We start from the raw sequence: 26,353 nt of genomic DNA on the forward strand, positions 1-26,353 counted from the left end.
AATAAATCCCAGATCTATAAATGAGACGGTTGGACGACGGATGGATAATGAACGTTGTACACGCTGGTTAGCGTGACAGAAAGGCCCATCTCTGTTGTCTCCATCTGCAGACAGCAGCCATGAATTTCACCTTTAAAAGTTACTCTGTGTAACTTAATAAATGTTGTTTAGTCTGTCACTGTGCAGTGCCCCAGGCTACTAGAAGTGAGTAATATACAAACAACTGTCACAGAAAACTATCCATCTGAGTGCAGGGCTGGGTATTGCCTACATACAACTATCCATCTGGGTGCAGGGCTGGGTATTGCCTACATACAACTATCCATCTGCATGCAGGGCTGGGTATTGCCTACATACAACTATCCATCTGCGTGCAGGGCTGGGTATTGCCTACATACAACTATCCATCTGCGTGCAGGGCTGGGTATTGCCTACATATACAAACTCACAATCGATATGTATCACTTCACAACACAGAGTCCACGATACGATGTGTATCGCAATATGCCTTTATATTTCTAATAACGGCCGCGTGTCCTACTAAATTTACTTTTGCAGAGGCCTAGACCACAGATTGCAGATGTTTTTGACAAATATGGTAGCCTCTGTATCGATACAATTATTGGCAAGGGATGTGATTATTGTCTTATCGATTAATTGAATGAACCGCTGTCTGTGTGTGTGTTTGTCTGTCTGTGTATGAAGTGATTTCTACAAAAAGGAAAGGAGAGGTCGTACACCTCGTAGTCCCGATGCCAAAAGAAAACGTTTTATTTACCCACGTTTCGACAAACATGTTGCCTTCTTCAGGGCCTGAAGTTTATGTCCTGTGGTCAGCAGCACCTCCCTACTCTAGGTGTGCGCTCCTACCTCTTTGATTGAAGTGATTTCTATATAACGGTATGTGTACTAATGCACGTCTCCGGTTCTGGTTTCCCGGCTCGCAGGACCTAAAGCCCAGCAACATCGTGGTGAAGTCCGACTGCACCCTGAAGATCCTGGACTTTGGCCTGGCCCGGACCGCCGCCACGGGCCTCCTGATGACGCCCTACGTGGTGACGCGCTACTACCGCGCCCCCGAGGTCATTCTGGGCATGGGCTACCAGGCCAACGGTGAGTGTGTGTTACCCAATAGAAAAAGCCCCTGATGGACTCATGGCCAATTGGATCGATGGAGATCAGAACTACACCACTAACTACTGCTGCTCTGCTAATGCCTTTTATAACGCTGAGCAACGCTTGGCCTAATGCATGCCCCGCCCACAGGGATGTTTTTGAGCACACACAAACACACACGCGCACGCGCACACACACACACAAGCACACACACACAGCTTTGAGAAGGGCAAACAAATAGCTATTTTCCGGCACGCAATGCTGTGGCGTAAACCAGGTCGATATAAGCCATAACCAACCCAATCCTAACCCATACATATACACCTTACCTGTAAACTAACCTATGGTTGCCTAATCCTTTCTCCAATTAACCTGAGGCCTAATTCTCCACAAATCTTTTTAACCCATTCACCCTTTTTGTGTTTTAACAAAAAAGCATTATGTTATACTTTAGCTATTGAAAGATGAAGCATTTCTACCAGCTCACAGTGCGGCGTCGTGCTATACGAGCTTGTAGATCTGCATTTTTTTGTTTTTAATCTTGAAAATGTTGGCGCAAATCTTTGAATATATATATATATAATTTCAGAGTGAACGTTTTTAACTCAAATCTTTGCTTCTAGGGGGGGGGGGGGGGGGTCCCTGGAACAACATATTTTGAGATGGTGGTCCATGGCCAAATACAGATCATTCTGGGTGTCCTTGACATTGGGATTTAGAGGCCTGTTTTTTATCGACCTCAGTCATGAATGGGTTAAACCATGAGGACCAGGACAATGTCTTAAATGCTACAATACGTGTCGGCACTGTTGATCCTTACAAGAATACTAAGACAAGCACACACACACACACACACACACACACACACACACAGGCGCGCACGCACACACGCACCTTTGCCTCCCTCTTCCTCTAAGGTCACCGCTCCGTGGGGAGGAAGTTGGCAAGTTGGGCAGTGCATGGTGGGACACTTCCTGCTTGGAGGATTCCATCCATCCACCTCTACAGCTGACCGTTTTAATGTTTTATTGAGTTACTGTATACACTGTACTGTACCACAACCGCCAGTGTATGGATAATATCATACACTGGCTGCTGTGTGCATGACTCAGTCAAAATATATTCAACTTTTGTGTTGATTTTACTATTTTAATTGGGATTAATTACCGTTAATATGTGTAGATACAACATGTTTCGTCGCCCGAACCACCCCGTTTGTTATCGTGCAAGTTAGAAACAATAGTGCGCACACCACAGGTTTGTGGTGTGGCCCAATACCTACTGGAGTTTATTTAGTCCGGCACCCAGCCTGTCGATGTGCGTATTCTACGTCTGCTCCAGTTAGAAACAATGACACTGGAGTTTACTTTAATTTGGCAGTTCGCTGTGTATAAAGACCATGAGTTTTTAACACATTTCCATCCGTAGGATGTCTAGAAACGTCGTAGGGACTCGAACCGAGGGGTACATAACGGCGTCTGTAAACGTCCTAGCGCATCCTCAATGACACCGGGCGAGAGAGGAATATTCTGATTTTTTTCCTTTTTTTTTAAACATTTGTCAGTTCGCATTTCGGCTACGCTATGCTATACACTGCAGTCATGTTAGCTTACCGTTGACTTAAGCTGTTAGCGCGGCAGAAAGAATGACTCGTCTCTCCTAATCCAGGGCGCTCTCTGTGGTTTTGAACTGATCGATATATACTGGCGCTTCATTTCTGCTCCTCATCCGTCTCTCCCGCAAAATATGAACGCTTTTTGGATTATATATTGTATAAATTAAAGGTATATTCAGTGATTTCACTCAAAAAACCTTAGGTTTCGTTTTTGGCTGGGACCTCAGGATACAGATCCAAAAACGAAACCTAAGGTTTTTTGACCCCCAGGGGTTAACTGGGGACAGGGAGGAACTCCTTATATGGTCAGCACACTCTATAGTAGAGAGGATTATCACAACAAAACAAAAAAATAAGTGATATTTGAATTAAGTGAAATCACTGAATATACCTTTAAAACGATAGCAATGTAAGCTATAGCAATGTAAAGCACACTTATTTAGCGGTTTGTTTCCGGGTCATGGGTTTCAGAGTAAAAGCGGCCATGTCTTTCCGGCACCCCCAGAGCTCCTATTTTGAAGGACTGATTATGTTAATGATTATGTTAATGATTAGCACACGTTGATCGCTACAGGTGGTCTAAACGAGGACTGCTGCAGAAGATTGAATTTATCGCTGAGGGGTTTTACTGTGTAGACTAGAGATATATGTGCTCCTTCCCTGCCCAGCTTCGATCCAACCTGCCTTTAAAAAAAAACTAACGACAAAAAAACCTTGTTGACCTTAATCTTTCCTGCTGACTTGTTGCTTCTTTCTTTTGCTTACTCTCTTCTCCTCCTCCTCCTCCTCCATCTCCTCCTCCTCCTCCTCCATCACCTTCCCCTCCTCTCCCTCTCCCCTCCCCACACCCCTCTCCTCCATGCTGCGCGGTATGTAGTGGATATTTGGGCTGTGGGCTGCATTATGGCGGAAATGGTTCGCCACAAAATCCTTTTTCCCGGAAGGGATTGTATCCTTGGGGGTTTCTGCTTTGCTGCAGCGGAGAGAGAGAGAGAGAGTGCCGCCCGTTGTCCTTCTTCTTCTGAAACGGAAAACAATTCTAAAACGACAACGAAAAATAACACCCAAAAAGTTTATGTTTTTCTTCCCGTTCTAATAGCCTACATTTTTTTAATATTATTTGTTTTGTCATCAAAATATGCATGTTTGTGCATCTTAAAGCATGCTATAAAAAAATCTTTCGAGACATGTCTCACATCACCTCACACGTGCACGCACCCACCGCCTGTCAACACACACACACACACATGCACGCACGCACACACGAACAAGCACCTGCAAACACAGAGCGCCTCTCCCCCCCCCCCCCCTGCACCTTCCTTCCGCCTAACCATGGTGACAGACAGACAGACAGACAGACAGACAGACAGACAGACAGACAGACAGACAGACAGACACACTAGAAAAGCCACCGCCTGAAAATAGAATCTCCAGCATATTTTCTCTTTCATCCCAGTGAGGTGCAGAAGAGAGAGAGAGAGAGAGACACCCTCATTAGTTCTTCCCATGCAGCTTTTTTCCTCGGGAGCGTCGTAGGTGGGTGGCATTCCTCATCCGAGGAACAGAACATGCATGGCCCACATCCCAGGAACAGAGCAGGAGGGAATGCTTGGTGTGTGTGTGTAGTTGGGAGTTTTCAGTTTAACCTACATAGGAGGTTATAGATTCAAACATCCGCACACTTTGTTGTAAAGCTCCCGTTGCAATTGTGAGTGCAGTGATTTTTTTTATTTTCCCACTCATTTTCCAACATGATCATCAGGTGTTATTATTATATAATATTATATAAGGAGAAAGGTTTTATTGTTCTTCTAATAAGTGTACAGTATTTGTTAAAATGACGTTTTTATGTGGAGACGCCCACCAGTTCATTAAAGGTATATTCACTGATTTCACTCAAAAAACCTTAGGTTTCGTTTTTGGCTGTGGGACCCAGCCTTTCGTCCAATCAGGATAGAGAGTCAAAAACGAAACCTAAGGTTTTTTGACCCCCAGGGGTTAACTGGGGACAGGGAGGAACTTTATGGCCAGCACACTCTATAGTAGGGAGGATTATCACAACAAAACAAAAAAATAAGTGATATTTGAATTAAGTGAAATCACTGAATATACCTTTAAGTATGCCTGGTTTGTGGTGATGGTTGGTGATCCACCTGAACTGAAGCCGCACCCACAGCTGTTGTGCTTTGATAAAGGACGAGGGGTTAGGGGAGGGGCTGCTATTGTGATTTTTATTTATTATTATTATTATTGGCACATTTGACTGTCAAGGTTTCAGCCTCCAGGAAGAAACCCTAAATACAAAGGGAATACATAATTGCACATAAAAACCACACCAAGGGGTCTAATGGAAGTACTGTCACCTCATAAACACATGCAAAACTGGAAAACGACACAAGAATCACGACGTTACTGGTACTTTTTGGTATTTTCATTATGTCACCCTGTCAGAGCCCCTGTGGTGACCATGCTGTGGGTCCCTGCAGACTCCCAGCAACCCCCGTAATATTCACTTTGCATACCTGACTATAGCGGTGAGATGCGCGAGGGTGTTAAATGCTTTCCCCATGTTCATCATTATTATTATGTTCTCATCATGTTTCAGTGGTCAGTGTCTCACTAGTGACTAGTCCAACTCTGTTCCAGTGGTCAGTGTCTCACTAGTGACTAGTACAACTCTGTTCTAGTGGTCAGTGTCTCACTAGTGACTAGTCCAACTCTGTTCTAGTGGTCAGTGTCTCACTAGTGACTAGTCCAACTCTGTTCCAGTGGTCAGTGTCTCACTAGTGACTAGTCCAACTCTGTTCCAGTGGTCAGTGTCTCACTAGTGACTAGTCCAACTCTGTTCCAGTGGTCAGTGTCTCACTAGTGACTAGTCCAACTCTGTTCCAGTGGTCAGTGTCTCACTAGTGACTAGTCCAACTCTGATGTACTACAAACTATTAGCTAACTTGTCGCTCTGGTTAGCTTGTGTGTGTGTGTGTGTGTGTGTGTGTGTGTGTGTGTGTTGTTGTCTGTGCCGTTATGCCCCTTCAAGTTGGCTGGAAACTTCATGTCCACATTTCTTGCTAAAACTAATAGAATACTCACATCACTTGGTAGAGGTGCTGGGTTCAAAAAGTAGCATCAGAAAAAGATAAATTTACCCGCACACTCATCTGCTCCAAAAGTTATACTTTAGTGACGACGTTTCGAGCCAAGGCTCTTCATCTGGTCAACCTCGATGTGAGCGATCCTCCCATTTAAATGGACACCCACGGGTCACGTTATATAACATGGTCATCAAATCAATTAATCAAATATCACTATATACAGTGTTTCACATCTTTCAGATTTTTTGACATTTTTTGCTAAGCCTTGTGGGACACTGACCCATGCATGGTACTGCATGCCAGACTGTTTCATTATTATTATCATTATCATTATTATCATTATTATTTGTAATCTTTTTGCCAGTCAAACGTACTGTTATCATCCTTCTCTGCTCCTCTCCATTTGGTAGATGTTTTGACTTTTCTTTTAATTATTTTGTTCCATTTATTTGTTTCATTGGGGGTTTGTTTTGTTTTGTTTTGAGTCCTGCATGCTAATGTTTTTTGGTGGTTCTTGTCCATTTTTTCCCCATGTTTTCAGTTGATGTCTGGTCAGTTGGTTGCATCATGGCGGAAATGGTCCGGGGTAGTGTGTTGTTCCCCGGGACTGATCGTATCCTTAAGACCTGGGACCACCCCCCCCCCCCCCCCCCAAAGCACCTGGGACCCCCCCCCCCCCCCCCCCCCCCCAAAAGTACCATCTGCCCGGGGGTCTGACCATGTGTCATGTATGTTCACACAGGCACCGTTTTCCATTCCAACCAAACGCCGAATGAATCATGAGATTATTTTTTGTGTGTTTCATTAATATATCGACGAAGTATTCTTTTTTATAAGGCATCATTTTACAATTTACAATTTAGGCATTTAGCAGACGCTCTTAATCCAGAGCGACTTACAATAATCAAGAACAAAAGCAAGTAAGTGCTATGGGCCATTTTAGCCATTGTCACACAACAGTGTCATGTAGAAATATAGCAATAGCCGATCTACAATCTCCCAATGTGTCCCATCGTAGATCGGCTAATTTCACACAAAAAAAAGAAAAGAAAAGAAAATATTTCACGCCTCAATTATGAATAAAAATATGTTATAATAATCGCCAAAATGGATGAAAATCAGTGTTTGGTTGAAATGAAAGCGTGCATGGACTGCACACTGTTGTCTTAGTGTCAGAGTGTCGTGCGTGAAATGAAATGAAAACTGGAGTGAAACCAGAGTGTTATACATGGAAACTGGACACAGGTGGGCACCCAAATTAATTGATCAGTGTGTGAGACACTGATCAGACTTATGTATCGTTCATTTACCAAAACAAACGGGGGGGAAAAGAAAACATTGGAGATAAGAGGTTTCCACACAACAACACTGACGACATACTCTTGTCCCAGTGAGTGTCGTGTGTTTTAAACTCTTGTCCCAGTGAGTGTGGTGTGTTTTCCGTTGGCCTATACTGTCGTTACAACACAGAACTATGGTGTTTTATTTCCAGCATTGTTGTTGTTGTAGCAGCTCCTGTAGCCCTTCAGGAACAACACCAGGTCAGCACGCGGCGGGCGGTGTCACTGACGGCACACAATGTTTTATTAGGATCGGATGCACTTGGCCTAGCTAGCTCAGTGCTGCAGCAGGATCCATTTGGTCTGTACTCAGACAGCTGTAGCACAGTGCTGCACTAGGATGCACTTGGTCTGTGGTCAGACAGCTATAGCACAGTAGGTCTGTAGTCAGGCAGCTAGCACAGTGCTGCACTAGGGATCACAACTCACCACGTTTACAAAAGTCGGCCTCCTGGTGGCGCTATAACAGGCCATTCTGTAACATTTGGGGCAGAGGTTAAAAATTTGGCATTTTGGAAGACACTCCGAATCCATTTGCAAGGTATATAAACACATAAGTCATATGGAAATATTGACCTGTACATTGAAACTTTAGGAAGATGAACCATTTTATTTAAACCTAAATAAACCTCGGTATAACAGAAACATGAGAACAAAATTAATGACCTTCATGTCATAAACATTCATAAACTTTCCATTTCATTTATTTATTAAAATTATTAGATTTTTATTTTAGTCATGAAATAGACCTACTTTTGAAAAATGTTTGAATTTTGTTTAATTGATGGAAAAAGTGACTTTTATTCGTTTCAACTTTTCAAATATCATCAATATATATATATATATATATATATATATATATTTAATTTATATTTTAAATGTAGGAAACTGAGATAAAATGAGCCATTTTCTCGCGACCCCATAAAATGTGGTCCGCCGTGACCCACACAAACTGTTTGGGTGAAACGGTGCCGTATAACGGTGCCCTGAAGTGTCCAAGCTGGCCGTAGTGTCCAGCGTGTCCGCAGAGCTCTCTCTCTCTCTCTCTCTTTCCTTAACGCCGCCGCCCGGCGCCAGACATCGACCAATGGAACAAGGTGATCGAGCAGCTGGGCACGCCGTCGCAGGACTTCCTGATGAAGCTCAACCAATCGGTGAGGACCTACGTGGAGAACCGGCCACGCTACGCCGGCTACACCTTCGAGAAGCTCTTCCCCGACGTGCTGTTCCCCGCCGACTCCGAACACAACAAGCTGAAAGGTCAGTCACTCACGCAGACACACACACGTGTGCCTGCTCCTGCCCCATAGCAGTGGGGACCCCACGTGATTTTTAGAATAAAGGATTAGAGAGAGATACTGACAGACGCCATTCTTGCTTTAGGTGGGACGTCCCTTAACCATTGGAACCACCACACTGCCCCCAATTCTGGGGAGAACATGTTTCGCCAAAAGATGAATCTATGAATCTCTGACTGACTAAACAGTCAGAGATAAACATAGAGGGTCGCGTCAATAATAATCCAATATTTCCCCCCCTGATTTGGATCTTTTGAGACTCATGTGATCGGTGCCGGATCGGGACATCTCTGTCTGTGGCTGAAATCAATGTTGGGCGTCCGTGACATGAAAGTAATATTGATGTAGAGACTTGACGATACACGACATGGGAATGGAGGCGTTCCTCTGTCTGTCTGCCTCACTGTTGTCCATGTGGTGTGGTGTGTGTTGTGGTGTGGTGTGGTGTGGTGTGGTGTGGTGTGGTGTGGTGTGGTGTTGTGTTGTGTTGTGTTGTGTTGTGTTGTGTTGTGTTGTGTTGTGTTGACCTGTGTTGTGTTGTGTTGACCTGTGTTGTAATGTGTTGTTATGTTGTGTTGTTGTTGTAGCGAGCCAGGCCCGTGACCTGTGTTGTAATGTGTTGTTATGTTGTGTTGTTGTAGCGAGCCAGGCCCGTGACCTGTGTTGTAATGTGTTGTTATGTTGTGTTGTTGTAGCGAGCCAGGCCCGTGACCTGTGTTGTAATGTGTTGTTATGTTGTGTTGTTGTAGCGAGCCAGGCCCGTGACCTGTGTTGTAATGTGTTGTTATGTTGTGTTGTTACAGCCAGCCAGGCCCGTGACCTGTGTTGTAATGTGTTGTTATGTTGTGTTGTTACAGCGAGCCAGGCCCGTGACCTGTGTTGTAATGTGTTGTTATGTTGTGTTGACCTGTGTTGTAATGTGTTGTTATGTTGTGTTGTTGTAGCGAGCCAGGCCCGTGACCTGTGTTGTAATGTGTTGTTATGTTGTGTTGACCTGTGTTGTAATGTGTTGTTATGTTGTGTTGTTGTAGCGAGCCAGGCCCGTGACCTGTGTTGTAATGTGTTGTTGTGTTGTTGTTACAGCGAGCCAGGCCCGTGACCTGTGTTGTAATGTGTTGTTATGTTGTGTTGTTGTAGCGAGCCAGGCCCGTGACCTGTGTTGTAATGTGTTGTTATGTTGTGTTGTTGTAGCGAGCCAGGCCCGTGACCTGTGTTGTAATGTGTTGTTGTGTTGTCTTGTTGTAGCGAGCCAGGCCCGTGACCTGTGTTGTAATGTGTTGTTGTGTTGTGTTGTTGTAGCGAGCCAGGCCCGTGACCTGTGTTGTAATGTGTTGTTGTGTTGTTGTTACAGCGAGCCAGGCCCGTGACCTGTGTTGTAATGTGTTGTTATGTTGTGTTGTTGTAGCGAGCCAGGCCCGTGACCTGTGTTGTAATGTGTTGTTATGTTGTTGTGTTACAGCCAGCCAGGCCCGTGCCCTGTGTTGTAATGTGTTGTTGTGTTGTCTTGTTGTAGCGAGCCAGGCCCGTGACCTGTGTTGTAATGTGTTGTTATGTTGTGTTGTTGTAGCGAGCCAGGCCCGTGACCTGTGTTGTAATGTGTTGTTGTGTTGTCTTGTTGTAGCGAGCCAGGCCCGTGACCTGTGTTGTAATGTGTTGTTATGTTGTGTTGTTGTAGCGAGCCAGGCCCGTGACCTGTGTTGTAATGTGTTGTTATGTTGTGTTGTTACAGCCAGCCAGGCCCGTGACCTGTGTTGTAATGTGTTGTTATGTTGTGTTGACCTGTGTTGTAATGTGTTGTTATGTTGTGTTGACCTGTGTTGTAATGTGTTGTTATGTTGTGTTGACCTGTGTTATGTTGTGTTGTAGCGAGCCAGGCCCGTGACCTGCTCTCCAAGATGTTGGTAATCGACGCGTCTAAGAGGATCTCTGTGGACGAGGCGCTGCAGCACCCCTACATCAACGTGTGGTACGACCCCACCGAAGTGGAGGCGGTAAGACGGGGTGTACCACTGGGGGGGGGGGGGGCATGTACCACTGTGTGGGTCTGGGGGGGGGGGGGGGGTGTGACTGAACTAGGTTCCCACTGTAGGTTTGCAATGGCTTTCTTGCATGATTTGTTGTTGGAGAAGCTCTTGCCCTCGTAAATGGCTTTGCCATAAAAAAGTGTATTTGTGCAAAATTACTTTTAGCCATTTCGTTCTTTGTAGCGAAAAGGCCTTGTGCACACCTTAGGACAGGTACGTCGGAGCCGGCAACCAAATAACAATCATGAGAAGAAAAGGGTCCCGCACACGGTCTTCATTTATAGCATTAGATTTATTCCGATCTAAACGACCTTCAGACCTTTCAGTTTAGACCGAAACGTTGTGATCTGAATAAAACTACTGCTATGAGTGAAGACCCTTTTCTTCTCAGCCATTTTGTTCTTGACATTTTTTTAACCACACATTATTACATTTACATTACAATTATTGTTCAAATAAAGAACACAAAAGTCAAAACCCCAAATTCAGGGTTGGGATCATTATTATCAAACATCCTCTTGTAAAACGTTTCAGGAAATGTGTTGAGGGAACCCGCTACGAACTCACTTCCAGCTTTTAGGACAACAAACTGTAGCACTCCCGTGGGGGGAGGGGGGTGGGGGGGATCCTTGTCACGAAAATGTTTAAGAGCTCCTGATTTAGAAAGCATTCTTTTGTAGAATCTTTCTGACTGTCAGTTTTAGATGTGAAGCTACAGGCTGTAGGGAGGGCAGGGGCGCTAACTAAGCCCCTCCTATACACAGGTTTAACTCAATTCTTTAGTTCAATGTTTGTTTAATAAACGCTCTTGTAGGCTTCAAGATCAGGTATATAGGCACCAATGTGGCATAATAGGTAGGCCTAGTTAAACTGTTAAACAACTAGTCGACTAATAAACTAGTAAAAAGCCCTTTCATACGTCACATTCCGTGCTTAGCCAAACAAATCATTTCCGTTAATATGTTTTGTCATAACAGGAACATTTTAGAAAATAGCCAAATAGCAGCTCTTCTCTCTCTCTCTCTGCAATTTTTTGAGTGGTGCCTCCGCTCAATTATGCAGCTATGTGTGTCACACACACACACACACGCACACTCACACACTCACACTCACACTCACACTCACACTCACACACACACACCCTCACACACACACACACGCACACGCGCACTCACACACTCACACACACACACACACACACACACGCACACACAGGCCAGGGAGGAGGACTTGTACAGACAAAAGACAAAAACATTGATTTCTTTCCCGCATTTTTTTTTTTATTACAATTCATTATTTGATTATAATTGATTAAATGTTGCACTGCTCCTCTTCGTACAGACAGACATTCTGGCCTTGAGAGGTGCCGCTTTGTGCTCGGAGCTCAACTGTGTGCAAAACGCATTATCCCCTTCTGGACGGGAACCCCTTTTCATTGTTGTAAGCATTATTATAGTTTAGCTATTGAAAAAATAGCAGATCTACAAGCTCATAGCGCGGCACTGAGTGCCGCGCTACGAGCTTGTAGGTCTGCTATTTTTGAAAAATCGTGAAAATGTGGCGCAAATCTTTGAATATATATTCTTTCAGAGTGAACGTTTTTAACTCAGATCTTTGCTTCTGGGGGGTGAGGGTCCCTAGGCTGGAACACCATGTTTTCAGATGGGGGGGGGGGGGGGGTCGGTGGCCAAATACAGATATTTTTTGGGGGTCCTGGACATGAAAATGTTTGAGCACCACTGACACATAGAAACATGAGATTTTTACTGACACATAGAAACATGAGGTTTTTACTGACACAGAAACATGAGGTTTTTACTGACACAGAAACATGAGGTTTTTTCACCACTGACACATAGAAACATGAGATTTTTACTGACACATAGAAACATGAGGTTTTTACTGACACAGAAACATGAGGTTTTTTCACCACTGACACATAGAAACATGAGGTTTTTACTGACACATAGAAACATGAGGTTTTTACTGACACATAGAAACATGAGGTTTTTACTGACACATAGAAACATGAGGTTTTTACTGACACATAGAAACATGAGGTTTTTACTGACACATGGAAACATGAGGTTTTTACTGACACATAGAAACATGAGGTTTTTACTGACACATAGAAACATGAGGTTTTTACTGACAAATAGAAACATGAGGTTTTTTTCAGAAAACTTGTCATGATTTAGAATACGTTTTGTATAGAATGGAGCTCCTCCGGGGGCCTAAATGCATTATATCTCCGTCTGGCGCAGAGGGAGGGAGGACAGCTCTTATCTCCACGCATTGATTTACTTTTCCTCTCCCAGCACGGTCGCTGCTGTGAATGCAAATGTTGTGGCTTTGAGGTGTCGGTGCGTAGAGGCGTGTGTGCGTGCCTGTGTGCGTGCGTAGAGGCGTGCGTGCGTGTGTGGAGGCGTGCGTGCGTGCGTGCGTAGAGGCGTGCGTAGAGGCGTGCGTGCGTCTGAGGGAGACAGAGACAGATAGTCTGTAACAGTCAGGCCACCAGAGTAATCCAGTGTGTGTCGAAGCGTGCATCAGTATATACAGTATACTGTATACAGTATATATACAGTATACAGTAAGTCACTGAAGCAGTGTTTCTATGCCGTCGCCGGTGTGGAAAACCTTTTTAAAGGTTTTATGACATTCATTTTCATTTCTTTTTCTTTTTTCTTTTAGGTTTTATGACCTCAATTACACCCAAAAAACCTGAACTTTGAACATTCAGTGGATTTTCTGTGGTCTGAAGTTTTCTTTGGGGTTTGGAAGCCTTTTGAGCTACAATGAAAACAGGCAACACAGTGAAAACAGTGACATCTGCTGGCATATCCCATTGACATATATGGGATTTGCAGGATCTTGCATCACAAACAGCAGGAAAATCAGAGCACCAGTTTGAGCCAGAAAACCCCAGATCACAGAAAATCTACTGAATGTTAAAAGTTCATGTTTTTTGGGTGCAATTGAGATTAGAAAACCTAAAAGAAATAAGAACAATTCCAAAACCTTTTTTTTAATGTCACAATCCCTTTAACTCCGTTTCTCTGAAAACCAATGTTTCTATATCGTCGCGTGCACGCGTGCATGTGTCTCTGTGGCTGCACAACAGTGACACTTGGTGGTCAACCAAACGCTATTTCCGTGCTCGGACGGACGGACAGACAGACCCAGCCAGCCAGCCAGGGACACACACTGCCGTCTGTAGGAGTGGCTAGCACCACTCAGAAAGCATTATTTTGACATTATACGCCTCCTCCAGGGCCTCAGAGAGGAGCAGAGAATGGCCGCGTGTTTTCTCTCGTCAATCCAGTGGAGAGATAATAAGAGTCCATAGCAGACAGTGGCCACACAACAGAAGATAAGAGTCCATAGCAGACAGTGGCCACACAACAGAAGATAAGAGTCCATAGCAGACAGTGGCCACACAACAGAAGATAACATATTCAACAGATTCAGTAACAGCTTCTATCCCACAGCGGTAGTTGCACTCAATGCTGCTAAAAAATGATCTGTTGCTGCGACACATTTTAGTTTTTTTTTCCTGCTATCTTAAGTGCAATAAGGGTTTGTTGTGCGATAACAGCTTAAAATTACATGTTTGTGCATTAGTGCTGCTGGGGTTGTGCAATAACAAGAAGTCATGTGTGTTTTGTTTTAGCTTGTATGTTTTTTTTTGTGATATGATGCACTGATTGGTTGGCACTTTTAATTCCGTTGTACACGTTGCAATGACAAAGATCTATCTATCTATAAGAGTCCATAGCAGACAGTGGCCACACAACAGAAGATAAGAGTCCATAGCAGACAGTGGCCACACAACAGAAGATAAGAGTCCATAGCAGACAGTGGCCACACAACAGAAGATAAGAGTCCATAGCAGACAGTGGCCACACAGCAGAAGATAAGAGTCCATAGCAGACAGTGGCCACACAGCAGAAGATAAGAGTCCATAGCAGACAGTGGCCACACAGCAGAAGATAAGAGTACATAGCAGACAGTGGCCACACAGCAGAAGATAAGAGTCCATAGGAGACAGTGGCCACACAACAGAAGATAAGAGTCCATAGCAGACAGTGGCCACACAGCAGAAGATAAGAGTCCATAGGAGACAGTGGCCATACTGTCGTGTTCACCCAGCTGTGGTGTTGTTGTAGTGATTGAAAGGGGTCGCTTCTCGCCGCTAATTGAGAGCATCTGCCGCCGCCGGCTAGCCCTCTGCGTTAAGATCGAGCGTGAACTTGGCGAGCCGATACGATACGTCAATGCCAGTCCCCCCCTCCCCCCCCTCGGGAACACTCGACTCTATGTCATTAATGGTGCACAGCTGTGGGTTCTAAATGTTTGTCATTTCAAACGACCTCCACTTCGGCATACTGTACCTGTATTGTATGCCGTTGTTGTTGTTGTCGGGCTAAATCCTTTAAAGTATTGTGTGTTTTTGTTAGTTAACGCCAGGCACGCGTGTTAGAGAGGCATCCCGTAAGAGGGCACTTGTGGACAAAAATAGCAGATCTACAAGCTCACAGTTGAGAGCTTGTAGATCGGCTATTTTCAGGGTGCAACCCAGCACTCTTTAGCTAGTGGAGATGGAGGTGTAACGACATGGATTTAGAAACAAATGTGTTCAACGCAAAAATGCTGTGTTCCAAGTTCAGGAGACTTTGGGGGAAAAAAGGGGGCATTTGCATTTCTTTCACCGTGCAGTAAATGCTACATTCGTGGTCTGGAGAGGGCAGTTGTTTTACAGACGGGTAAAACAACACCAAAAGGGGTTTGTTCCTGCCCAAAATGGGTTATTAGCTTATGATTTTATTTTATTATTTTGAGTGTTGTATATCAACCCAGCAGGTCTTCCTCAGATTCAATGAGGTTGAACCGCGACCAGTTGCTCCGTCCGCGGATAAATAAATGTGTAAAGGTCATGGGGTGTTGTGTACAGTACAGTACAGTACAGTACAGTACAGTACAGTACAGTACAGTACAGTACAGTACAGTACAGTAGGCCTACAGCAGATACGTAGAGTTTCTGTGTTTGGAATGTTTCACGTTTGCGTCATCTCTTTTCTTTTCAGCCTCCACCCAAGATCACAGACAAACAGTTGGACGAGAGAGAGCACACAGTGGAAGAGTGGAAAGGTATCTCCTCTCCTCTCCTCTCCTCTCCTCTCCTCTCCTCTCCTCTCCTCTCCTCTCCTCTCCTCTCCTCTCCTCTCCTCTCCTCTCCTCTCCTCTCCTCTCCTCTCCTCTCCTCTCCTCTCCTCTCCTCTCCTCTCCTCTCCTCTCCTCTCCCCTCCCATCTCCTCTCCTCTCCTCTCCTCTCCTCTCCTCTCCTCTCCTCTCCTCTCCTCTCCTCTCCTCTCCTCCCAGATACAGTTGCTCTCTGATGTTGTGACAGCAGTACTGTAAGTCTGCAGTATGTTGTGTAAGGCTGCCCTGCCCTCCCTACAGCCTGTAGCTTCACGTCAGCTTCACATCTAAAACTGACAGTCAGAAAGAAACATGATCCTAACTAGACGCTACAGAGCACTGCGCAAAAAGCATGGAATACGGATGTGCATATTACAGTAAACTCCCGTTAAAATATTACCGTATATTAACTGTATATGCCTGCTAAACTTGATGTTTACGGGCAAAATACAGTGTCCATAATTTCCTGTTAACTCAGTGGAGGCTGGCACACAGTGTTGGTGAAATATGTTCGTCGACTACCTGTTTGTTTCACTGACTAAAACTAAATGGAAACTAAGCTATGATGACTAAAACTAATAATGAATAATAATAAACTGAAATACTAAAATGTTAAGAACTAGTGGACAATAGATCCAGTATATTAAAGTAAAAGACAAGTTATTTTTACACTTGTTTGCATGCTTGAAAATAGCCGATGTAGATTTAGTCGACTAAAACCAGACTAAAACACTAAAACATTCCAGGTGACTAAAATGTGACTAAAACTAAATGAAAACTATTCAAGAGACTAAAACTGAAACCTAAATTTGCTGCCAAAACCAAGAATCAATATTATTTTTATACCGTTTGCAAAACCTTAATGCACTAGCCCGCGTGTTTACAGTGTAAACGTGACATCATAATTGTCTAATAGAAGTTCATTCTGAAATCTACAATCCGAGACACCAGACCTGACGCATGCAGAACACTGCAGTAATAATCCAGACCTGACGCGTGCAGAACACTGCAGTAATAATCCAGACCTGACGCGGTCAGAACACTGCAGTAACACCAGACCTGACGCGTGCAGAACACTGCAGTAATAATCCAGACCTGACGCGTGCAGAACACTGCAGTAACACCAGACCTGACGCATGCAGAACACTGCAGTAACACCAGACCTGACGCATGCAGAACACTGCAGTAACACCATACCTGACGCGGTCAGAACACTGCAGTAACACCAGACCTGACGCGTGCAGAACACTGCAGTAATAATCCAGACCTGACGCGTGCAGAACACTGCAGTAATAATCCAGACCTGACGCATGCAGAACACTGCAGTAACACCAGACCTGACGCATGCAGAACACTGCAGTAACACCAGACCTGACGCGTGCAGAACACTGCAGTAACACCAGACCTGACGCGTGCAGAACACTGCAGTAACACCAGACCTGACGCGTGCAGAACACTGCAGTAACACCAGACCTGACGCGTGCAGAACACTGCAGTAACACCAGACCTGACGCGTGCAGAACACTGCAGTAATAATCCAGACCTGACGCATGCAGAACACTGCAGTAATAATCCAGACCTGACGCGTGCAGAACACTGCAGTAACACCAGACCTGACGCGTGCAGAACACTGCAGTAACACCAGACCTGACGCGTGCAGAACACTGCAGTAATAATCCAGACCTGACGCGTGCAGAACACTGCAGTAACACCAGACCTGACGCGTGGTAGAACACTGCAGTAATAATCCAGACCTGACGCATGCAGAATTCTGCAGTAATAATCCAGACCTGACGCGTGCAGAACACTGCAGTAACACCAGACCTGACGCGTGCAGAACACTGCAGTAACACCAGACCTGACGCGTGCAGAACACTGCAGTAATAATCCAGACCTGACGCGTGCAGAACACTGCAGTAACACCAGACCTGACGCGTGCAGAACACTGCAGTAATAATCCAGACCTGACGCATGCAGAACACTGCAGTAACACCAGACCTGACGCGTGCAGAACACTGCAGTAATAATCCAGACCTGACGCGTGCAGAACACTGCAGTAATAATCCAGACCTGACGCGTGCAGAACACTGCAGTAACACCAGACCTGACGCGTGCAGAACACTGCAGTAACACCAGACCTGACGCGTGCAGAACACTGCAGTAACACCAGACCTGACGCATGCAGAACACTGCAGTAACACCAGACCTGACGCGTGCAGAACACTGCAGTAACACCAGACCTGACGCGTGCAGAACACTGCAGTAACACCAGACCTGACGCGTGCAGAACACTGCAGTAACACCAGACCTGACGCGTGCAGAACACTGCAGTAATAATCCAGACCTGACGCATGCAGAACACTGCAGTAATAATCCAGACCTGACGCGTGCAGAACACTGCAGTAACACCAGACATGACGCGTGCAGAACACTGCAGTAATAATCCAGACCTGACGCATGCAGAACACTGCAGTAACACCAGACCTGACGCGTGCAGAACACTGCAGTAATAATCCAGACCTGACGCGTGCAGAACACTGCAGTAACACCAGACCTGACGCGTGCAGAACACTGCAGTAATAATCCAGACCTGACGCGTGCAGAACACTGCAGTAACACCAGACCTGACGCGTGCAGAACACTGCAGTAACACCAGACCTGACGCGTGCAGAACACTGCAGTAACACCAGACCTGACGCGTGCAGAACACTGCAGTAATAATCCAGACCTGACGCGTGCAGAACACTGCAGTAACACCAGACATGACGCGTGCAGAACACTGCAGTAATAATCCAGACCTGACGCGTGCAGAACACTGCAGTAACACCAGACATGACGCGTGCAGAACACTGCAGTAATAATCCAGACCTGACGCGTGCAGAACACTGCAGTAATAATCCACCATACTCGACCTGAAAGGCGTAATCCCAGATTACGACTCTGAACCACGTAATCCGAAACGGTAATCCACAAGACTGCACACCTGAAACGCTTAATCCGAGACGGCGGGATCATAATATGCAGATAATACTAAGATTAATGGTAACTTTGACTTAAATGTGATTTAATTTATAACGGATGGAACTGACGAAGGTCTTCACAGCAAAGTCTTTAACTCGGACCGTGTGTACAAATCAGAATCGGCTGTATTGTCAGATTCGTACAAAAAGTGGGTGAAATTGTTTTGTGCATAGTTCCCATCGTGTTCTTTTTTCCAAGAAAACAAACAAAGAAAATAAAAAAATAGAAGCTCGTTCCACACACAAACGGTACACTCGTCAGGTTTCTCTTAGCTAATTTACAAATGGCACATCCGTAGGGTCTCAAATGTAACCAAATGGACCTGTAATGGTTCATACACTACATACATGATCAGCCAACTCAGGGAAGCTGGAAGTACCCTCACTAAAAACGCCGGGACAACGCTCCACACGTCCCAGACTCTTCTCCCTTCTGGCTCCAAAACTGTGGAATGCACTTCCCATTGCAGTCAGAACTGCAGCATCACTCCCAATCTTCCGCCGTAGTCTGAAAACCCACCTTTTCAGACTCCATCATGGCCCGTAGCACTTGCCCCACCCCCTTAGATAGCATTTGATACAGACTTATACCATGTTATGTAGACAGCACTATAATTGCATTGTATGTAGTCATAGCACGTCATAGTACATATGTATAGCATAGTAGTATATATGTATAGTTTATATGTATAGTTTCATTATATAGATATTCCACTGTTACTTTCTTAGCTTACACATGTTTCTTGATAAATGTTTTTATGTGATGTATTCCCATGCTTTTTTGTTCTTGCTTAATGTAAGTCGCTCTGGATTAAGAGCGTCTGCTAAATGCCTAAATTGTAAAGTGTGTGTGTGTGTGTGTGTGTGTGTGTGTGTGTGTGTGTGTGTGTGTGTGTGTGTGTGTGTGTGTGTGTGTGTGTGTGTGTGTGTGTGTGTGTGTGTGTGTGTGTGTGTGTGTGTGTGTGTGTGTGTGTGTGTGTGTGTGTGTGTTTCCAGAGTGTATATACAAGGAGGTATTTGACTGGGAGGAGAGAACAAAGAATGGCGTCATCAGGGGACAGCCGCCTTCTTTAGGTTAGTGGACTTTGGTCTCTGTTTTTATGGTGTGTGTTTGAGAGAGCTCCACTGCTTGTACAAGAACACCTGGACTTAAAGAGGATTTTCACACATCTGAAACGTGATCAAAAGAATTGGCAAGAAATGGCAAGAAAAGCTAGCTCGCACAATGCGACACTCGCATTGTGTGAGCTAGCATGCAGATCACACAGTGAAGTGACAATTTAAGGACTTGTATTATACCTCAAAGGCTCAAAAAGAAAAAAGACCATTACTGCATCAAAAGTAAATGTCCTGGGTTCGATTCCCGCTCGGTACGCTGTGGGTGCATGTTCTCCCCGTGTCCCCTAGGGTAGGTACCCTCACAAAAAACATGCAGTAATCCTGGTCTCTATACTGCCTCCCCCTGGCCAGCCGGGGCGCCTGATGGAGGGGAAAGGAACTGGTTGGAATAACGTGTTCCTTCCATGCGCTACGTCCAACCAGGGAAACTCCCCCCTGTCAGGTGTAAAGGAGCAACTTGTCCACCATATATGGGGACTAGGTTGGTGGAGGGTGTGTAGAGCCCAGGATCACATTAGATAATTGAAAAATGGGTTACAAAATCGTGGGATAAAAATATATATATATTAAAAAAAAAGTAATCATCTATCATGCTGTAAAAAACTGGTCAAACTTTGGCCAGATTGTTAAATAATATAAGTAAGAGGCAACAATTGTGTAAATAGACGATCTACAAGTTCACAACGAGCTTGTGGATCGGCTATTTTCACAATATGTATCTGTGGAACCATTCTGTTGCTTGTCTGGGTGAGGTTGTCCCCAGTTCAAATATATATTACTTTGGGGGGGTCACAGCCTGAAAAGGTTGAGAACAACTGATATAGACTACCTGAATATTCCTAAAATTGCTAGCCTACCACCTTGATATAAAATGAAAATGTTGTAACTTGTATTGCGTAACCTTATGTAACTATTCATTGATTCACTCATTATACCAAAATCAATTTATGCAAAAGTCACACCTGTGTGAAGTGAGGGGCGCTCACTTAAGCAATATCGTCGAGTTCCGCAAGCATCACTGAAGTGGCAATAATCATGTTAAAATGGTAAATGGTGCATTTATATAGCGCCTTTATCCAAGGCGCTTTACAGAGATTGTGCATTACATTCACCCATTCACACACACATTCATACACCGATGGCAGCGGAAACCATGCAAGGCACCAACTAGCACATCGGGAGCAATTAGGGGTTCAGTGTCTTGCTCAAGGACACTTCGACAGTAACTCTGGGGGAGCCCGGGTTCGAACTGGCAACCTTACGGTTACCATCCAGGCACTCTACCCCTGAGCCACCGCCGCCCTGTTAAACCACACTCTCAAGTGTAATATTGCAACAGTTACCCTTAAAACTAAGAAAATTGCTGAAAAAGTATTTTTTTTTAATGACACATGTCACTACGACCACAAATGTCCCAAGAAACTAGCTAGCCTAGCCACCGAGTTTTGCTAGCGCTCTGGGAAAACAGAGCAGCTGAATTCTTTGTTTTGATTAGGTGGTGAATGGTGCTGGTTTGATCCACGGCTAGAAGCAGTTTCAACCAATCAGATTGCTTCCTCGAAACGACCTGTTGTAGAATTCGCATTATCTAAAGTTTGGAAAGTTGGTGTCAAGGTGACATATGTTTGCTCAGCAGTTTTGAGTGTTTGCTCAGAGCGAAAAATAATTAGAGGGAACATCAGTCTAACCACTATGAACTCATTCAACATTGGACGCAGAGCATATATCACACCCGTGTGAAGTGAGGGGCGCTCTTAACAAGTCGATTTGCTCGTCCACATATGACGTGAATTCTCCATTAATTGTCAATGGGAATATATATATGTATGAACCAGTGCTTTTACACCAATGACATCAACAGCTCATCCATCGGATTCCCTCATTGGCCGACGTTACACGTCGTCTCCACGGATTGGCCGTAGGCTTCATGTGACGTCTGTACCGCTGTAGTGATATAAGAGGTGGTGTGTGGCGACATACATGCATTGTGGGACAGAGACAGACAGAACTAACTGCATTGTTGGACAAACAGAGACAGAACTGCATTGTGGGACAGAGACAGACAGAACTAACTGTATTGTTCGACAAACAGAGACAGAACTGCATTGTGGGACAGTGAGACAGAACTGCATTGTGGGACAGAGAGACAGAACTGCATTGTGGGACAGAGAGACATAACTGCATTGTGGGACAGAGAGACAGAACTGCATTGTGGGACAGAGAGAGACAGAACTGCATTGTGGGACAGAGAGAGACAGAACTGCATTGTGGGACAGAGAGAGACAGAACTGCATTGTGGGACAGAGAGACAGAACTGCATTGTGGGACAGACAGAGACAGAACTGCATTGTGGGACAGAGAGAGACATAACTGCATTGTTGGACAGAGAGACAGAACTGCATTGTGGGACAGACAGAGACAGAACTGCATTGTGGGACAGACAGAGACAGAATTGCATTGTTGGACAGAGAGACAGAACTGCATTGTGGGACAGACAGAGACAGAACTGCATTGTGGGACAGACAGAGACAGAACTAACTGCATTTTTGGACAGACACAGACATAACTGCATTGTGGGACAGAGAGACAGAACTGCATTGTGGGACAGAGAGACAGAACTGCATTGTGGGACAGACAGAGACAGAACTGCATTGTGGGACAGACAGAGACAGAACTGCATTGTGGGACAGAGAGAGACAGAACTGCATTGTGGGACAGAGAGACATAACTGCATTGTGGGACAGACAGAGACAGAACTAACTGCATTGTTGGACAAACAGAGACAGAACTGCATTGTGGGACAGAGAGACAGAACTAACTGCATTGTTGGACAAACAGAGACAGAACTGCATTGTGGGACAGTGAGACAGAACTGCATTGTTGGGCAGACAGAGACAGAACTGCATTGTGGGACAGAGAGACAGAACTAACTGCATTGTTGGGCAGACAGAGACAGAACTGCATTGTGGGACAGAGAGACAGAACTAACTGCATTGTTGGACAAACAGAGACAGAACTGCATTGTGGGACAGAGAGACAGAACTGCATTGTGGGACAGAGAGACAGAACTGCATTGTGGGACAGAGAGACAGAACTGCATTGTGGGACAGAGAGACAGAACTGCATTGTGGGACAGAGAGACATAACTGCATTGTGGGACAGACACAGACAGAACTGCATTGTGGGACAGAGAGAGACAGAACTGCATTGTGGGACAGAGAGACAGAACTGCATTGTGGGACAGACAGAGACAGAACTGCATTGTGGGACATAGAGACATAACTGCATTGTGGGACAGAGAGACATAACTGCATTGTGGGACAGTGAGACATAACTGCATTGTGGGACAGAGAGACAGAACTGCATTGTGGGACAGAGAGACATAACTGCATTGTGGGACATAGAGACAGAACTGCATTGTGGGACAGAGAGACATAACTGCATTGTGGGACAGAGAGAGACAGAACTGCATTGTGGGACAGAGAGACAGAACTGCATTGTGGGACAGAGAGACAGAACTGCATTGTGGGACATAGAGACAGAACTGCATTGTGGGACAGAGAGACATAACTGCATTGTGGGACAGAGAGACATAACTGCATTGTCGGACAGAGAGAGACAGAACATTGTGACGTTAGAATGATCCGCTGGACCGTCCATCTGAAAGGAGGAGCAGAGAGATCTCTCGCAGCTGTGGTGCTGCAGGACAAGATGTACTGCTTTGGAGGAGGCCATGATGACATTGATGTTCACGTCTTCAACACAGTGTCTTTATGCTGGAGCAAGCTGACCCCAGTGAACTCTGGAAGAGGAGGAGGACGCCCCCTAGAGGTTCCATCCAGGTGCTACGGCCACACAGCTGTGTTGGTTGAAGATACAGTCTACATCTGGGGAGGGATGCCTTACTGCAATGTGCTTTATGCATTTGATGTCGACGCCCACAGATGGTTCAAACCCAGCGTTTCTGGCACTGTTCCAAAGGAGAGGTGCTACCACTCAGCCTGTGTGTTGGAGAAGGTCATGTTTATCCATGGAGGATTGGCCAAGCTGACTGGAACCACTAATGACATGTACAAGTTGGACACCAGCACAATGGTCTGGACTGTAATTAACACCAGAGGAACTCCATCTCCTGCTACATGGGCTCACTCTGCCACCTTAATCGGGACAAAGATGTTTGTATTTGGGGGCCTGATGGAGACCCGGAGGTACGACAGCACCATCAGAGTGTTTGACACAGAGACCGACCACTGGCTCAACACACCTTCTGCACAGCTCCTTCCATGGAGACGCGGGCGTCATTCAGCCTTTACCTACAATGGAGAGCTGTACATATTGTACAATGAGACCTTCTATGATGTGTGGAAACTCAGTCCAGAGACCTTCTCCTGGAAGAAGGTTGAGCCCAAGGGGAGAGTACCATGTCCAATGCGTGGTATGAACTGTTGCATTGTGGGAGATCGTATCATCCTCTTCGGAGGATACAAAGTAGACAGCTCATCAGAGGGTTCTGATGAGCTGTTCATCTTAGACTTGAGTCCTAGTCTTAAGACCTTGTGTAAGATAGGAGTTATTCAGTACGGTCTGGACCAATCAGAACTCCCACACGACATCAGGTGGGAACTGGCAGCCATGAAAACCAAAGATAAAACATAAAAGCGTGCCCACCATAAAGGACAATAAAAATAATAAAAATATGACACATTAATACTGCTTTAGTGTCCCATTGGCCGTGGGGCTTAGTGTCCCATTGGCTGTATAGGGCTATAGTCTCCCAAAAAAAATTATCAAATAAAGAATTAAATTAAATCAAATAAAAATAAAGTAAAATATAACAATTAAGCCACTAAGAACAGAATAAGCTGTGAGCTGACGGTGATTGGTCATCTGTAATGGCCTCGGTCAGCTTCAGATGAAGATAAAAATAAAATAAAATAAACACACAAAAACCTGGTTCCTGGATGTCTGGATTTTACGCTTAAAATGTAAATATATATTACAAAAATGTATTAAGGATTTGACGGTTTCAGCACCAGGGACAGAGACACACAGTAGGCTAGGGGCTGACCGCTCGGTATTGTTAAATAGAAGATGCCTGTTCAGATTAGATCTTAGATGGGCACCGACAGTCCCCACACTGCCCAGTCAGAAGCTTACTCCTGTTTTCTGATATCTTGTCTTCCGATGTGCACACTTCTACTGAGGTCTCTCTCTCTCTACGTCGTCCTCAGACAAGCCCTCCAACTGCGTCTCCAGTCATCTCGGTTCTCCATACATCTGGTCTTTGTGCTTTCTCCACCAGCAACTTTTTTAGTACCTCCACATAGGTAGGTAGGTGTGGGACGTCCTCTCGAACGATGCGTTGTTGGTTCCCACAGTACAAGCTTTTTGTCTGGGAGTTCTTGGTGTCGGTGGCAGCTAGTGGCCAGCTATAGTCTCAACCTCCTCACTGCTATCTTCTCTGATACACTTGGTAATGGCCCGTACAGTGGTCAGCTATAGTCTCATCCTCCTTACTGCTATCTTCTCTGATACACTTGGTAATGCCCCGTACAGTGGTCAGCTAGTCTCAACCTCCTCACTGCTATCTTCTCTGTTACACTTGGTAATGCCCCGTACAGTGGTCAGATAGTCTCATCCTCCTTACTGCTATCTTCTCTGTTACACTTGGTAATGCCCCGTACAGTGGTCAGCTAGTCTCAACCTCCTCACTGCTATCTTCTCTGTTACACTTGGTAATGCCCCGTACAGTGGTCAGATAGTCTCATCCTCCTTACTGCTATCTTCTCTGTTACACTTGGTAATGCCCCGTACAGTGGTCAGCTAGTCTCAACCTCCTCACTGCTATCTTCTCTGATACACTTGGTAATGCCCCGTACAGTGGTCAGCTAGTCTCATCCTCCTTACTGCTATCTTCTCTGATACACTTGGTAATGCCCCGTACAGTGGCCAGCTATAGTCTCATCCTCCTTACTGCTATCTTCTCTGATACACTTGGTAATGCCCCGTACAGTGGCCAGCTATAGTCTCAACCTCCTTACTGCTATCTTCTCTGTTACACTTGGTAAAGCCCCGTACAGTGGCCAGCTATAGTCTCATCCTCCTTACTGCTATCTTCTCTGATACACTTGGTAATGCCCCGTACAGTGGTCAGCTATAGTCTCATCCTCCTTACTGCTATCTTCTCTGATACACTTAGTAATGCCCCGTACAGTGGTCAGCTATAGTCTCATCCTCCTTACTGCTATCTTCTCTGATACACTTAGTAATGCCCCGTACAGTGGTCAGCTATAGTCTCATCCTCCTTACTGCTATCTTCTCTGTTACACTTGGTAATGCCCCGTACAGTGGCCAGCTATAGTCTCATCCTCCTTACTGCTATCTTCTCTGATACACTTGGTAATGCCCCGTACAGTGGCCAGCTATAGTCTCAACCTCCTTACTGCTATCTTCTCTGTTACACTTGGTAATGCCCCGTACAGTGGTCAGCTAGTCTCAACCTCCTTACTGCTATCTTCTCTGATACACTT

General features: G+C 45.2%; 1 protein-coding gene across 2 annotated transcripts in view; it reads left to right on the forward strand.

Annotated features, from left to right (window-relative positions):
- Window positions 1-26,353, forward strand: part of mapk8b (mitogen-activated protein kinase 8b) — a 102,943-nt gene that overhangs the window by 72,671 nt on the left and 3,919 nt on the right. For both annotated transcript variants that reach the window (XM_083788154.1, XM_083788155.1), the window contains exons 5-10: window positions 948-1,113; window positions 6,365-6,436; window positions 8,241-8,423; window positions 10,328-10,452; window positions 15,570-15,633; window positions 19,701-19,778. In XM_083788154.1, the coding sequence (XP_083644280.1) occupies window positions 948-1,113; window positions 6,365-6,436; window positions 8,241-8,423; window positions 10,328-10,452; window positions 15,570-15,633; window positions 19,701-19,778 (688 nt within the window). The remainder of the gene's footprint in view (window positions 1-947; window positions 1,114-6,364; window positions 6,437-8,240; window positions 8,424-10,327; window positions 10,453-15,569; window positions 15,634-19,700; window positions 19,779-26,353) is intronic.

The sequence above is a fragment of the Protomyctophum parallelum genome, assembly GCF_964188405.1.
Source record: "Protomyctophum parallelum genome assembly, chromosome: 17".
NCBI classification, from domain to species: Eukaryota; Metazoa; Chordata; class Actinopteri; order Myctophiformes; family Myctophidae; genus Protomyctophum; species Protomyctophum parallelum.